The sequence below is a fragment of the Acomys russatus genome, chromosome 28 (assembly GCF_903995435.1).
Source record: "Acomys russatus chromosome 28, mAcoRus1.1, whole genome shotgun sequence".
Classification (NCBI taxonomy): Eukaryota; Metazoa; Chordata; class Mammalia; order Rodentia; family Muridae; genus Acomys; species Acomys russatus.
This window is the reverse complement of record NC_067164.1, coordinates 12,587,095-12,604,473: the sequence shown is the minus strand read 5'-3', so window position 1 is coordinate 12,604,473 and position 17,379 is coordinate 12,587,095. Positions and strand designations below refer to the sequence as shown.

The 17,379-nt window shown below is 38.5% G+C and overlaps 1 protein-coding gene across 1 annotated transcript; it reads right to left on the bottom strand.

The window, feature by feature from the left end:
* Nucleotides 1–8,817: 8,817 nt before the first annotated feature.
* Nucleotides 8,818–15,422, bottom strand: LOC127210490 (60S ribosomal protein L6-like). The gene is given in 3 exon segments (XM_051170151.1): nt 8,818–9,147; nt 9,150–9,686; nt 15,365–15,422. Coding segments are annotated over 3 exon segments (900 nt in total). The 3' UTR covers nt 8,818–8,842.
* Nucleotides 15,423–17,379: the final 1,957 nt, after the last annotated feature.

Genomic DNA, 17,379 nt, shown 5'->3' with positions numbered 1-17,379 from the left:
ATCCCTATTACGTATTTCTTTAGTGTCAAAATAAACTAATGAATATGTGTAGAGTATTTTCATCACAGGATGGCATGAAGTGTACTCAAGCATGTTATTGTGGTTGGTGCTGGCATTACTATGGATCCTTCGGTTTGCATTATTTCCTTGAATTGTTAGCTGTCCTGTAATCAGCATCAATAAAAATTCTGTGAAGGTATTTTTTAAGTGACAGAAAAGGGACAAGCTTTCCATACAGAGATAAGAACAGACAGAGACACCAACAGAAACAAGGAAGAGGACATGGAGAATTAGATAAAGGAGAAGTAGAAACCTGATGATTTGCTGCCTTGGAGATGACATGAAAGGCTTTCATTCTTTATTCCAGGACCAATTGGTGTAATAATTGAAAGGATTTAAGTGGCAAAGCTGCTATATAATAAAATGGCTAAGATAATATCCAACCTGGAGTAACGAGATTCATTCCACTCCAAAGGTTAAAGAGGAAAGAGGTTTATATGATCTGACTGAAACACAGACACACCCTGGATTGCAGGATGATCTGGCTGGAATACAGATATGTCCATAATACACACCTTTAATTGCAAACAATGAAAGTAACATTAGTTTATAGAAGGAATCAGGCATGTTTGAAAGTGTCTAATTGAGGGACAGACAAAGTGAGGAATCAGAGAAAGATTTGACATAATGAGTCAGAGAAGGGATACACCCACCTCATATGAGAAAAGACAGGAAAGCTCAGCTACTTACAATCACAGTGCAGGGAGATAGAGGGGGAGTTCAGTTCAGTGATATTTAGTTGAATGCAGTTGAGTTCAATTGAGTTTGTGCACTTCTATTCAGTTCATGTAGTCAGTGAAGTTCAGTTCATGGATTTCAGAGGCAGTTTTTTCAAGCAGAGCAATTCAGTGAGAAGCTGAGAAGCTGAGAGACACCAGTTTGCCTCAGTCACCTTGGAGAGGAGTTTTGAACCAGAACATCTGAGTTGATCAAGCCAGCCAGAGTTCAGAAAGAGCTAGAAAGGGTGAGCTTATTCAGCAGTAACTCTCGTTGGCTGAAAACATTCTAGGCCTAGGTTAGCAAATGGAGACTGGAAGGTGGAGCCATCAAGGTTTGGGCTTGCAAAAGATTAGTGTGGAGGCTGGAAGTTTCCAGACCTACGAATAGGGATAGTTAGAAACACTCTGGGTTCAACCCAAGCCATGTATTCATACTCATCTCATCCCATCATCTGAGGAAATAAAAGTGACATTTACATTTTTGACTCCCATACACATTTTTGGATCATCTTTTTCTATTCATCCAGAAAGTTCTCACTGGACCTTATATAGAAATGCATTAAAGGACATGTCAATAATTGGCTGACACAGAATCCTCTTCCAATTATAGAAATTCTGAAAACATCTGCAATTGAAGGAGGAAAGGAATATATAGGGTCAGAACAATCTGCTTCTTAGCCATGGAAAAAGCTTGGTATTTTAGAATGCCCTCTAAAATGAAATAGAGAAATGGGTAAGAGTAAACAGGATTTTCTACTTAGAGGGCCATGTTCCCAGAGTGGAACTCATTTGTGAGACATCTACCTGAGCACCAATTGGTCTGGTCCACCAGCGTGGAAGCCAGTGCTGTACAGCCTCAGGGCATGGAAGGCTCAGCATTCACCAGGGGTTGAGGTAGGACTGGGAAGATGGTACTTTCTGGCTTTTCCCACAAGAAAAACACAACTAACATATTGCATTTAGTTTCCTGTAATTCAGAATGTGAATCAAAGGGAGCTAGCAGATTCTACAAAACAATGTTCTTGTTTCACTGCTAGAATGACAAACCATGCCAAAATAACAAGTGTGTCTACTTTATTACACCACTGAATGTCATTTTCAACATTCTTCGGACAACATAAGGGACTAATGGCATTTGAATAGAACTGCTTACTGTATTCTTATCAGGCTTCCAAAGACTCCCTGAAGCAATTGTGTGCTGGCCCTAAGTATGAGTGTATTTATTAATTTTTTTATTGAGAATCAATGAACTTTTAATTTTTTAGCTTTTTAACACTGTCAAGAGAGAATATCTTATTTATTACCAATTATTATTTTACATCTGAATGCTTTATATTCATTAACATGCCATAAACAGTGGTCAACTGTGCATAGCAAATATCTTTTTTGGTACAAGGCTAATAAAAGCTGGGTGGATATACTTATGAAAGTTTATAATCCATAATGGATCCTGCAAAATATAATTATGAAGTATAATTATAGTACAGAACAGTTTTATTAGCTAGTATTATTTAAAATAAAGATGTAATTTATACTTATGCTAAAATACAAGCTGTCCAAAGATAGCACAATAAAAGTAATTTTCTCTCTAGATCCTTCCAGCATCTAATTCTGCGCTTTAAGATGGCTGTTGGTCCAAGGCAATTGTTATTTACAGTACCTATACTATAAAACATAGTTTAAATCCCCATTACCTCAAACTAACTGAAAGGAAGGTCACTCTAACTTGTTGTAAAATCTGACTTATGGTATATTTCAAAAGAAATATAGCTTTACTACTTAGGGTTATAATGAGTAACTGCTGACCGAAGAAAAGGAGGACAAAGCTGAACACTTGCTTCCTAATGTCATTTACGAATCACATACACGATTTACCCCTATTAACCCTTTATTGAAAATCAGGGCATCACTATATTTTTTTTCTCTATAGTAAAAGGTTTTCAACGTTTACAGTATCCATTGCTTACTTGGTTCTATTTTGTGAAAATCATAAAAATAAAGTTTAGTTCTGAACCCTGCTTTGCATTCACGTCCATCCTCATTCATGCTCATTCAATTAACACATATGCAGAAGGTCTGAAATTCTACATATGCCTTGTTAGGTTATTTAGTGACCTGCATACATTATTTTAGAAAGTGTAGAAGCATAACTATCTTATGTGTAATTCTTTTGAAAGGATAGAAAGTGTATTTTTTTTAGTACATTATTGTATTTGATCTAGACATATCCTTTAGAGGTGCACACAGCAGGTGCTAAACACTCATCTATAAGTGGAGACAATTGTTATTCTTAGAATACACTATTGGACAATAATGATTTGTAAGAGACATTAAGGAGGAATAACTCTTAATGGTGAAATTATAAGTAGAGCAGGAAAATATAAATATTGTAATCCAGTAATATTAAACTCTGGAGAGTGGGCCAAAAGGAACATACAATGGTTAGAGATATTTGAATATAGACTCTGACATCTTATGAATGAGCAGCGTGAATTAGAAGGCCAATAGTGACAACTGACAAGACAAACCAAGATAGTATAAGTAGAGATGAAGCGATGGAGATAAAATTAAGTACTTTTAAAGTCTTCAATAAATATAATGAAATCATGGGAAAATACTGTGGGAAAAGAGAAGTGGTGGGAGAAGTAGTACAAAGAGCCAGCAGATAGCAAAAATGGTGGACTGTACTGATAGAGTCACCTTTACCTACACTACAAATTATATGAGACCTAAATAGTCTAAATACTCCAACCAAATGTAAAAAGCAAAACAAAACTGCAGAACTATATATTTTATATATCTAACTATATATTTAAGAGGAAAATCTAACTATATATTTTATTTTAAGCCCTACTTTGTATATATACAGGTAAGTTAAATAATGAAAAAATTTATATTACACTAACCTTAATTGTAGGACTACTGCAGTCAAACCACTCTGTGGTTTTATTGGATAGATGGAGTTCCTAATTCAGTTACTAGTATTCTTATAAGAAAGGTAATATTTAGAAAAGAAGCAGGAATATTGAAAAGATGAGAAGAGACATTGTATGGTGTACCAAAGACAGAGTCATAGGCTTGAGATGCTGACCTATAAGTAAAGAAACATCAAAGATTGCCAGCAATTAACTGAAGATTCCTCCCCTGCAGCCTTAAGAGAGGATGCCCATATTGCCATACTGATTTTATACTCCTAGACTCCAGATTGAGAAGAGAAGCAATTTGTGTTATTTTCAATCACCCCAGTTATGATGCTTTGTTACAGAAGATGTAGGAAATTAATTTAATGCCCAATGTTTAAAACATGACATTTTAAAAAAAGACTATGAAAAAGTTAAAACAAAATTAGTCTGGATTTCCAAAGAAGATCTCTTATGAGATGATCTATATAGTTTAAATGGAGAGCTGCTTCCTGTTGAGCTGATAAGATGCCTAAAGCATCAACTTAAAAGGAGGAAGGGTCTTTGACTCATGGTTTCTGAAGTTTTTTCGTCCTGCTGCTTTGGGTCTGTGGAGGCAAAGGGTCATCGCATACAGTAGAGGAATCCTGTTTGTCACATTGGACTGGGAAACAAAAAGAAAGATGGGAAGAGCCCAAGATAACCACAGGGTCTTCAGTGAATCATCATCAATGACTTAACTTCCTCCTACTGGACATCACTTCTTCGCGGTTCTATCACCTCCCAGTATCGCGATGGTGGCAGCATCGGCCCTTTGAGAGATCTCCAGGATCCAAGCTATAACAAAAGGTGAGTAGAAGTTATCAAGCTTCTCCATGAGCGGGATGAGCAAAAGGAGCATCATTATCTTTTAGAGACACGGGCGGAAGTAACACACAACAAGGCACTGGGAGCAATGACCCACCTGGAAGAGAGGAAGCTGATGGTGCAGGAGTGAGGGGGGATGTCAGGCTTTGCACAACCCGAGGAAAGAGTCAGGAGAGAACGAGTCCAGGAAACTGCAGTCACGGGAAGGGAAGGAGGCACAGGCAGTGTTGGAAGAACCCATGATTCCAAACAAAGACAATGTCTTTGTTGTTGTTGTTTAAACACATTTTAGGAATGAAATTTCCACCCAGTATAAAATTCTATTTCAGAATCAATGAATCAGATACAATCACTTTGGTAAACGCTCATCCTAAAAATATGACATTTTGTCTCCCACGCCCCCGTCCCCCAGATCTCTTAGATTTTATCCAGTTCATCCAGATTCATAATCATTTGACTTGCATTTATAAAATTCTTTGAAGAAACTCAAAATCGGCAGGTGCTGACATGGTCTTATCTTTGGGCATCATACAAAGTTATTGGTTCCTTAAGAACAGCTTTCCTGGTGCTGCTGTTCATTTATTCACGACCAGCCTTGTTCTATGCCTCTAATCGCCACAGCCTCCCCCGTTCCTCCCATCCAAACACATTTCTAGAATTTAACAGCTTAAGCGCCTTCTTGGCTGTGGGGACAGGTAAAGAAGACGTTCTAAGCACGGGTGAAAGCGTGCCTGTAACTTATTTCCTAGTGAATAAACAGAATTGCCCACATAATAAAAATGAATGAGTAGGAAATGATTTATTTGCTACAAGAATTTGGGGAGGTTTTCTAAGTGCTAGGTGATTCTTAGGATTTGTTCCTGGCCCAGTGTAATGTTGACAGGTATGTAGACAGCATCTGTTGGAAATGTTTCCCCCAAGGGCGTATTGAATGGCAAAACGTAATTCCTAGGGGAAAGCCAGGTGTGCAGTCACTGAAGTACACACAAGTGGGAAGCCGGAATAAAGGCTTGTTCCATTGGTCTGAAAACATCGCGGCAATATTTGAGCCGTACTGGTGGATTCTTTGTAACTTTGTTTTTATAATGCTAATTGTAGTTTCCAAAGCTCTTACTCGTTTCAATTATTTGTAATACATACTTTATCCATTCCTTTATTGAAAAAAAAAACTGGTAAAATCTCTATTTATTTTGTGAGTTAGAGTGTCATGGAGGAACAGAGGGACATTTACAAGATTGTGTATTAATGGAATGACAGGAAAGATTCATATTCATTACTGATGTGGGCTGATTTAGATATAAATATTTATTCACAGGTTAAAATGATTTATGTTTAGTTCAAGGTACTTTAAAATTAGGAAAAATTGACCATATGTGTTTAAAGTGTTTTTCAAACTACAAGATGACAAACCTTTTCATATTACGTTCAGTGTAAAACAAAGAATTTTAGACTGCTGAAGAAATATCAAAAGATGAAAAGCCCTAAACAAGGAACATGATGCACACCCACCCTTGTGCGTTGCTGTAGTTCCATGCCTGTTCTTTTATATTGCTAGTGAAAACCTAAAGTAAAGAAAACTCCTCATTAACTGACAAGGTTCTCTCACCTCAATACACCTCTGAGGGAATATTTCATAAGACAGACTGGGATTTCTGTTCACTCGGCCTCATTTTTGTATTTAAAGAATGATTATTCAGCAACAATTGCTGTCTTTTTAGCATTGTAATACAGCATGGGAAAAAAGCAAGTTTCTCAGTGGTTTCAGACACATGGCATTTTACTCTTTGAGATTCAGGAACAGTAAACCAGTAAATCAAGTCATTTTAAACATGCTCTATCTTCACACTACCACTAGCTCATTGTGACGTTTCTGAACTCTCTCAAACCACAACAGAGATATTTCTCACCTTCCACCCCTTTCTCCTTTTCTTTATTTTCCTTCTCCTTCTTTCCTTCATTGTGTCTTTGTTCACGTTCCTCTTTTTCCTATTTATTTGTTTTCAAGTCATTCATTAGATATTACTTAATATAGATAACTTTAGGGACTACATTGCCAATTATCTTTAAAAACTGATTTCATTATGCATTTCAGTACTGGTTATGTAGTTTATTTAATATATTATTAACCCCCACTGCATGTATATATAGATGGCTAAGTACACACAGAGGACTAATTGACATCTTTACATTTTAAATGTGTGGCTTTCCTTTTCTTTCATATAAACTCATTTTGGTCTTATAATAACCAGGGGTATTATAAAAGTTACAGTTTCAAGTGTGGCCTTGACATGTATGCATTCTCTGTTCTCATTAGGTGAACTTCCCCACCAACCAAAACGTCTCTATTCAGTCAGGTCCTCTATCAGTTGGAGAAGCTATATTCTACCAAGTCCTTAATTGAAAAGACCACAGAATTATTCAAGCCAGCTAATCTCAACCTACTACAGGAAGCAGGAATACTTCATCCACCTGTTACTACAAGGACCCTGGAAGGTCCTATTGGGTCACTGCTCTAAATGCAACTTTTGTGTGGTTCGGCATAGTCTGATAGTCTGCTTCTATGGCCAGAGTATGTGAGCTTAATGAATTGAGTCACAGAGACGTAATTGGATAAATCCATCTCTGTCTTCACATAATATGAACAAACTTCATATCCAAGAACAGTTTAATCATGCTTAGAGCCTGACCTATTTTCTTAATATACATTCCATTTTATTTTCCTACACAAACTTTAAAAGAGCAGAAAATTCTATTTAGAAATTTGGATAAACTTAGGCTATCGTTTGTGTCCTTTTCAGTTATTTTCAATAATGCGCATCCACGTGCATGTGTGCTTTGAGCCACTCCCGCCTTTCTAATGCCTTTGAACGCAGTTGACAGAATCGCCTTTGCAATAATTTGTCTAGTAAAATGTTCACAAGGAAAAAAATTCAAATTATTGTGTCTCTTTAAAACTTTTGCGTATAAAACCGTAGTCCCAACTTGTAAATGTATGAGTAAGAGCAACATTGTTTACTAGAAATGCTTTACTGGGACTTTCTAGAAATTAGTGAGTTATTTTTAAACCGGAGCAGGAGAGTGGCTATGGCTTTCAGGAACACAAACAATAAATGCAAAGTTATCCTATATGAAGTACTTTAAAATAGTGAATCCATACTTCCTTTCTGCTACCCACTTTTTCACCATGTAGTACCAGGATAATTATACAGCTAAATAGATTTTCAGATTTTTAAAGTTTGATTTTTTTTTTTTTTTTAGAATTTCTAAAGCAAGGCTGAAAGAATCATAGGAATTTATCAAAGATCACAGAAACCTATAAGCCTCAGAAGCTGCGGTGTATGTGCCCCAGCACTGCATAATGAAAGTGGCTTAGTGAATGACAGTGACATAAAAAGCAGGTCTATTTCCACTGCCAAAATATGTGAAATAATAAAAAAATGTTAGAGGAGATGAAAGGTGCATGTAGGTGGCCCTCGTATGGAAGAGATCCATGAAGAAAACAGATTTTGAGCTGAGCGCAGGAATGGTTTAATGCTACTTTCATCTGGAATGGTGAAACTGAAGGACATTTGTGTTAAAATGGATGTTGGGGCAATGTTATCGAGTATTAGAAATGCAGTTAATGTACACTTTTGTCAGTAAGGTGCTATTATGAGTTAGAGATTAAATTGTCGAGATATAAGAAGTGAGGACTGAATTAAAAGCTTCAAGAAATAGAAGTTAGCGAAGGGGAGAGCGAACTGTTTTATAGTCATGTCTCTTAAGAGTTAATAAGGCTCTTTGCCCTTCTGAATGAGAATTAGCATTCTCTCTAGGGTCCTCCTTGTTATTTAGTTTCTTTTGATCTGTGTATTGCAGTGTGGTTATCCTGTATTATGTGGCTAATATCTACTTATAACTGAGTATATAATGCATGTCTTTCTGGGTCTTGGTTACCTCACTCAGGATAATCTTTTCTAGTTCCATCGGTTTGCTTTCAGCTTTCAAGATTTCCTTGTTTTAAATAGCTGAGCAGTATTCCATTGTGTAAATGTACCACAGTCTCTTTATCCATTCTTCAGTTGAGGGACATCTAGGCTGTTTCCAGATTCTGGTATGGGAATAAAGCTCCTATGACTATAGTTGAGCACATTTCCTTGTTGTGTGTTGGAGTCTCTTTCAGGTATATGCCCAGGAATGGTATAGCTGGGTCTTGTATCATTATTCCCAGTTTTCTGAGAAAGTGCCAGATTTATTTATTTATTTATTTTTTATTTTTTTAAAGGTACGAAGCTGCTTAATTAGGTTGTTAGCAACTTAGAACACCAGTTTGTGAGGATACATGCCATTTGTCAGGGAGAACTGAGATTGCAGGTAGCCCTGCAGCTGAGGAACTGCTTTGGTCTTTGGCAAAATCTGCAAGTCCACAGTTTTCTGATCAGCCTTGCACTGCTCGGTAATCTCATATTTCTCCTTCTCCGTGTCAAAGATCTCGCCCTCCTGGTGCCTGGGCTTGTGCAGCTGCTTCTTCTTGAAGTAAGCGTCTGTCAGATGTTTAGAGATTTTAACGGTGCTGATATCAACTTTTGTAGATGTGGCAATGACAAACTTCTGGTGTGTTCAGTCACAAGCAGCAAGCCACTTCCCAGTTGCTTCAGGAAAACCACTCTCTTGCCCCTGTGGCGTCCAGTGAGGATGATCAGGACGGTCCCAGGAGTGATGCTGGCATGCAGCTTTCTCACGTGCTGACTGAAGGGCTTTTTGCCATGGCTCAGCAGCTTCCGAGGCACATCTTCAGTAGGATAATACCTAGGCGTTTTTCGAAGCTTCACCACTCGGATACCACCGTTCTTGTCACCACAGACTACTTTTGTGACAGTGACACGGAGCTTCTCCCTTTTCTTCTTCCTCTCAACCTTGGTCTTAGTAGCTGTGTACTGCTTTTTGTACAAGGCCTTTCTGGCATACATGGCAGACCGGGAGTACCTGCCAACTCCTCTAACCAGGACAGGGTTCCGGCTGCAATGGCGCTGCCCCTTTTTGGACTTCTTCACCTCAGGGTCGCCCTTTTTGGCTGCATTGGCTGCCGGGGGCGCAGCATCGCCACCAGCCTTCTTGGCCGCAGGCTTCTTCTTTGTGTCAGGCAGCTTCTCGGCCTGGCCTTTTCACCTGCCATCTTGCAAGATGGGAAAGAGAGCGCCAGATTGATTTCTAAAGTGGTTGTACAAGTTTGCACTCCCACCAGCAAAGGAGGAGTGTTTCCTACTTCTACATTCTGATCAGCATGTGCTCTCACTGGAGTTTTTCATCTTAGCCATTCTGAAGGGTATAATGTGGAATCTCAGAGTTGTTTTATTTTGCATTCAGAAGGACAAATAGAACTAGAATCAGTTCAAGAAAAGGAACAGGACAGGAGCCTACCATAGAAATCATCTGAAAGACTCCAACCAGTAAAGAATCAAAGCAGATGCTGAGACTCTCAGCCAAACTTTGGGGTGGAGCATAGGGAGTCTTATGGAAGAATTGAGGGATAGAAGGACCTGGAAGGGACAGGAGCTCTATAAGGAGACCAATGGAGCCAACAAATCTGAGTGGTGGGGGTGGTGGGGTGCTACAGAGACTGATGAAACAACCGAGGACCATGTGTGGTGAAAGCCTAGACCGCTGCTCAGATATAGTTGATAGGCAGCACAGTCTTCTTGTGGGTCCCATAATACAGGGAGTAGAGATTACTTCTGACATGGACTCTGATGCCAACTTCTTGATTACTTCCCCTGGTGAGGCAGCCTTGCCAAGCCACAGAGGAAGACAATACAGGCACTGCAGAAGAGTCTTGATAGGCTGAAGTCAGATGATAGGGGAGGAGGGCTCCACTTTCTGAGGACTAGGGGAGAGTTGAGGGGGGTGAGAGAGGGAGTGTAGGACCCGGAGGAGATGAGGGAGGAGGCTACAATCAGGATGTGAAAGGAAATATTAAAAAATTTTAAAACGTTAATAGGGCTCCACAAACTTTACAATAATCAGAGAATTAACCTGAGAAGCTAAGATTAACATTGAGTAACTGTTTTTGTCTGCATAGTGGGAAGTATCAAAGGCCAAATAAATTTTATTTCTATGAGAGTCAAAAACATTGCTGCAAGCTATATTATTTTCTCATTTTTTTTAATCCCACTGTAATTAATTGATTCCTGTTAACTAACAGAACATGTGCACAAGTACTTGAACCAATATTAATAAAGATTATAATTTATTGAACATCTACTGTGTATGAATGCACTGTGATACAAATCAAAACACACTTTTCCTGTACTAGAGAAAGTGGCATCTAGTTAGGATAGATGTATGCATTTCTCAGCTTTTGATAGAATATGAAGACCATCCATCATCCATGCCTCACCAGAGGAAGTGGGGTTCACATGTTGTACCAGCGTTTTTACGAGTAATGTGCTCTGGAATTGACTCATAGCTGTGCTTTGAAGCTGTCATTTTCTATATGAGAAGATAATTGTAATAGGGCCAAGCTGACAAGTGGTGTTTTGATGTAAACAATGAGCAAACGGACAGATCAATAAATGCTGAGCAAGGCAGGCTTTGCCTCAGATTATATTGACTTACTGCAAAAATAATGGAAAGACAAAATGAAAATGTGTTATGCTTTATCTGAGTTATGGTCATAGCAATATAGAAAGCAATAGATTAACTCAGATAAGACTTGCTGCAAAAGTGGCATCGAGAACAACTTTGCGAAAATCAATTTGCAAGCGCCTTCATGAAATCAACTTTCTGAGAAACAATCAGCAGCCTTTGCTAAGAAAAATACAAGCTACCCTTACCTGTAATAGAAGAGCAAGCTGGTCACAAAATACACTTTTATTTTAGCTAAGGGTTTGACCTTTAGCAGAGGTTATTTTAGTAATATTATTACTCTGACATCAAGTCGATATCCTACGAGATTCAACATTAAAAACCTTAAGTGCTTTTGTGGAAGTCATAGAGAAAATAAACATAACAGTGACATGTACTTTAGAAGGTAGGGTGAATCGACAGTCTTTCTCTCTCTCTCCTCCCTCCTCCCCTTCCCCATCTCTCTCCCTCCATCACTTTCTTTTTCTTTCCGTCTATTTCTTCTCTCTCTCTCTCTCTCTCTCTCTCTCTCTCTCTCTCTCTCTCTCTCTCTCTCTCTCTCTCTCACACACACACTATATCCAAAGAGTTGAAAATAAAGACTAAAGTGGTATAGGTGGATCAATTCTTGATTCTCAGTTTTCAGAGGAACCACCATTTTGGTTTCCATAGTGGTTGTCTTGGGCATATACCCAAAGGATGCTCTATTTTACCACAAATATACCTTCTCAAGTATGGTCATATTGGATCTATTCATAATAGCCCAAAATTGGAAACAATAAGATATCACTGAATTAAAGAATGGATAAAGAAAAAGTGGTACAATTACACAATGGAGTATTACTCAGCTGGTAAAAAAGGTCATATCATGAAATTTGCAGGCAAATGGATGGAACTAGAAAAAATTCATCCCGAGTGAGATAACCCAGACCTAGAAAGACAAGCATGGTATATGCTCACTTATAAGTGGGTATTATCTGTTAAGTAAGTGGTAATCATGCTACAATACATAGACTCAGAAAGTCTAAATATTAAGGAAGCATCTAAGTGTGGCCACATAAATCTTCCTGGGAAAGGGAAACAGAACAGAGAGAGGAGTTGCAGGGGAGAGTCCCAGGCTAAACTACTAAATTATCTTCTGTTCTTCTCTCTCTCTCTCTCTCTCTCTCTCTCTCTCTCTCTCTCTCTCTCTCTCTCTCTCTCTCTATCTCCACAACTTGTATTTGCCAAAACACCTTTTGTAGTCTTAACTCTCTTAGGATCTGTGAGATTGCTATTATACAACTTGGCCTTTTGCTGGCAACCAGGATAATATAGCTCTGAAATAACTGGAAGTGGCTGATGACATACATTTCTGAAAATATGAATCATAATTAACGTGACTGGGTAGTATCTCATTGGGACTGACTTGCAGCAAGATGTGTTGGTGGCTAATACAATATCATAGATAAAGGAATAAGATAGATGAGCTGCTAATAAGTATACTGATCAATCGATATGATCAAAAGAAATCAATAACAATAGTGAATAAAATGAACATATAAAGTGACAATAAATTGTCACGTCTTTTGTACAATTTCTGGATCTAGAGCTCACTGGAATATTTGCTCTCATCCCATTAGAAGTACATTTCTTCCAGTAAGAACAACTGGTTTAATATTACAGCATGTATGTCATAAAATGGTTTCCTTAACCCTTTCCCAGTAAGTATATTCCACTTATCTTGGAGACTGTCTACTGGGCAAAGAGAATACCCATACATTTGGACATAAGGAACCACTTGTAACTGATGAAAACTGGGTTAAGGCATCATTATTGCACCACTGCCATTAGAATTATGTCATATAGTGATCATATTATTAATTGTGGTCTTAACCAATGTCCAGATACCTTAATGTTGGTCTCTTAAGTCTATAAGCCTAAGTTGGCTCTTAGGTCAGTCCATAACAGTGCATTTGAGATTTTTTTATACTTAGTATTAAGGGAATTTTCATATTAGATCTTTGATCTACAGTAAATTCCAAAAAAGTTACAAAACTGTCTCTCATCGGTCAAAGAAACAGAGAGAAAGGTAGTAGTACATTAAAGACCTAACAGAATCCTACCATAGGCTTTCTAACCTACCAATCTTACCCCTGTTACAAACCAGATAGATACTGAGAACTTGCTACACAATACTTACGTCTCAACAAAGTTAATGTATTAGTTATAATGCCCATATCATAGTCACTGTTGCTACACATTGCTAAAGGCAGAAGGTGATTTGGCGAATGCATTATTTTTCTTCCAATAGAGAAACAGTATCTTAGCTTGCAGTCATGCAAAAAGAGGGTACTACACATTCACAACTTTGTTCCAGGTGCATAAAAACTATCATATAATTTTTCCTAATAGTGGGTAAAATGACATAGAGTGTCTCATCATTCACAAACACCATGCCACATAAGACCTAACAGCAATGGATTGTGAGAAAACCTAGGTTCACACTTTTCTTTGAGACGTGATCAACCAGATGTTTGGTATCAGTTTAGGGATCTTAGTCCTATTCTGTCCTGAAAACATCAACATTTTCCCCCAAATACTAGATACTTATTCTAGGTAATGCCCTTCCTTCCATGGTGTCAGTGCAATGGAGGAGCATAGGTAAGGCTTAGTTTTTTGCCAGTGAATCTTAAAATGATCAAAGGATCCACAGAGCAATGAAGGAAGCAAGGACATGAGTCCAGGGCTAAGAAATCACTTGGTGGAATTATAACCTATATTCTCTATAAGCATCTCAGTGTCTAGCCTAATAAACCATCAGAACAGTGCAGTGGATGTAAGCATGTTTTTGTTTTGATCGCAAGTGTGGGATGTGAAACAGACTTGCGTGAGGGTGTGTAATGTCTGCCCATTGGTAGCAGACTTGTAAAAGGGTGTGTGATGTTTGCCCACTAGAAAGGGAACTGCCTTTTGGGGGGGGGCATGTTCTTTGCCAGTTGCAAAACATCCTGTATGGACTATGGGAGAGTATAAATAGTCCACATAACAAAGATCAGATGCTTTTGCGTAGCTTTGCCGTTCATCACTCCTTCTTGAGAACCATAGAGAGAAACCCTCCAGAAAATGCTTCAAGGTTACAGCGGCTGCTATTGCTGTCACTTTTGCAGAATTTCTGGTTTTCTGCCTTCTGGAAACCTCATGAAGAAGAGCGGAATCATTCCAAGGAACCAAGTCACAAAAAAAATCTATTTTCCTGTCCCTATTAACCTTTCTTATCTCCTATATAGAGTGGGTGAGTTGGAAGGGAGGGAAAGGCATTAAAGAATCTCAAATAAAGTAGGTTTTAAAAAGATCAAAGCCTACAGAACAGTAGGCTTATGTGCCTAATGCCACAGCTAAAACAGAAGGCAAAGGCAATACTTCCTGAGAATATGCTATACCCCTAAATCTACCTTGTGCTTTGTTCCTTGTGGGAAGACTTGGTCTTGGAAGAAAAGAGTAGAAGTAGGGATGTTCCCACTTAACATCACTCACAGTGACCACTGGAGGACCATTTATAATGTGTTTACAACTCTTAGCTCTGTAAATGAGAGATTTTGGTCCTCAAAGGGCTTTTCCTGTTAGGAGATTCAGCGAAGGTCTCTTTGAAATGCAAACTGTAATTGATATTTAAATATATTAGACACCTTGTGTCCAGGAAGCAGCAGTTAAGAAAAATGAGATCAGGGATAATTAAGAGGAAGCAGAGTTGTTAAACTAATAGAAGCAAGAAATAACATGGATAGAGCTCTAAACTTACTTGGATACCTATGAATATTTTTTCATCAAACTATGGTTTTAAGCTTGTTTAAGAATGCTTATGTGAGAGAAGTACGATGACGATGGTCTCGGGGCTTGCATCTGGCCTCTAGGTGAGCCACTGTGACAATTAGATGGGATAGCTAACCGTAAATAAAGTTTAGAATCAATAATTGCAGGGGAAAATAGTTTAATCTTGTCACGGTCTATAGTCCATCTTCTTAGCTTGTCTTTAGAAGTTGTCCCTTTTCATCTCCAGTTCTTTGAATTGGATCCACACGCCACAGGGATAGATGGTTGGAGACATGGATACAGTCTTCAGATCCTTACTCAAGAAAGGTTCCCTGCTGAGCTAAGAGGACATGCCTCATGGAAGACCCCTTCTCCAGCTCCTCGTTTTCTTCTTGTTTTCTTCAACTTCACCGTGAAGGTTACCTTCCTTGAGGGTTGTCTCTAAGACAATGACAGACCAAGACTTTGTCATTAAGGTCATTTTGCTCAATGAAAAACTACTTTAGACCCTGGAATACCCTTCTGAGTTATCATAGATTTTTTATCAAACCTGAAACTGAGGTTATCAATCCAGCATCCTGTCTTTGGCTTTCACAGCTCTGATATTCAGTAATACTTTACACGGATAACTCTTTCATAGAAGTTTTCTCAACTAGAGCATATATTCTATGTACTTCCTAAAGTGTGTCACAACCCTGAACCTTAAGAAAATTCATACTAAGACACACTCTTGATGAGTTATTAGGAAGAAATAGAGTAAGAGGAATGGATAAAAGTAACCCTATGATATGAAAGCATATAAGAAAGATTGGGCTGCAGTCTTGAAAAGAGAAGATAATAAGATAGTAAAAAAATGTTGACTTTGAGTTACGCATGGTGACACCTACTTTTAACCCCAGCACTTGGGAGGTAGAGGCAGGTGAAATGCTGTGAGTTTGAGACAAACCTGGTCTACAAAGTGAGTCTAAGATAGCCAAGGCTACACAGTGAAACTTTGTCTTGAAACCAAAACCAAAACCAAAACCAAAACCAAAACCAACAATTTTGACTTTGTTCACACCATATTCTGATAAACAAGAGCTAAGGGACTGCAAAATATACCAAGATTAAATGTAAGATTAGCAGGCCAGCCTGGTCTACAAAGCATGTCCAGGACAGCCAAGGCTACACAGAGAAACCCTGTCTCAAAAACAAAACAAAACAAAGCAAAAGCAAAAAACAAAAAATTAAGACTAGCAAAAGAAATAAATTTTACTCTAAAGGACAGTTAATGGTATAGAATGTTTGCTACATGTAATGGATGTTAAGACTGAAAGTACAGAATTAGAAAGCTTTATAAATATGGGTTGGTAAATAACTAATAAAAAACTTGAGAAATGTTCAGGTCAATCTATTTATTATGGAAGTACACTTTTTAAAAACATTACTTAGTTTTTATATATCCCAACATCCTTCCACTCTTCTCAGTCCTTTCCCAAAACCCCTGCAACCTCCCCTCTCCCAGATCCCCTCTCTTCTTCTTCAGAAAAGAACAGGCCTCTAAGAGACAAGCAGACAGACAGACAGACAGACAGGAAAAAACAAGATATAAGAAGACAAGGCAAAAGCCCTCAAAATATCCCAATTATTTTATGTAGCAACACCTTCAGATTTGAGATCAGACAAAGAGCACAGTGTGGGATAGTTAGGGCATAAAGGAAGAACGTTTGGAAAAACATGGATTTAGGCCATTTTCATCATTTAAGGAACGATATTTATAACACTATCTAATGAGAATGCATTTGTTTATCTGCTGAGATAACTGGGTAACAACTGCCTTTACCTGTTTGAAAGCTGATGCTATGGGTTGTACTAGGTACTCTTCTCATAGCTGTGTGACAGGTATCAGATGAGGGCATTGCAAGTAGAGAGGGTTTACTTTGCCTCACAGTTTAAGAGGGAATAAAATCCCTCACTGGGAAGGCAGGCAGCAAGGGCATGAGGATTCTGGCTGTACTGTGCCTGAATCAAGAAGAAGAGCTAATGATTGTATTCAGCTTGCTTCCTCTTTTACACTCAGCACGGGACTGCAGTTCACGGGATTACATTACTCATATTCAGGATGTCTTTCCCACTCAGTTAAACTTCTCCATGGAAACACCCATGCATCCATGTGTGTGTGTGACTATGTGAGTAATTTCCTAGGTGGCTCTAAACTAGTTAGGTTGAGAATTAAGATTGCCAACCACAAGGCAATGGTTGGTCATGAAAGGAAGCAACTCCCTGTAAGTAAGAAACTCTGTGCTCAGCCCTAAATAGAATATCTGTATCAAATTCCCATCGCCACCACAAAGGCTCAGGGAGCAATGTGGCAGAGGAGGCCGAAAGAATGCAAAATGTGCAGCCACAGTTTCACAACATCAGCTGTGGGAACCAGGCCCGACTGGGCTGCCTGCCTG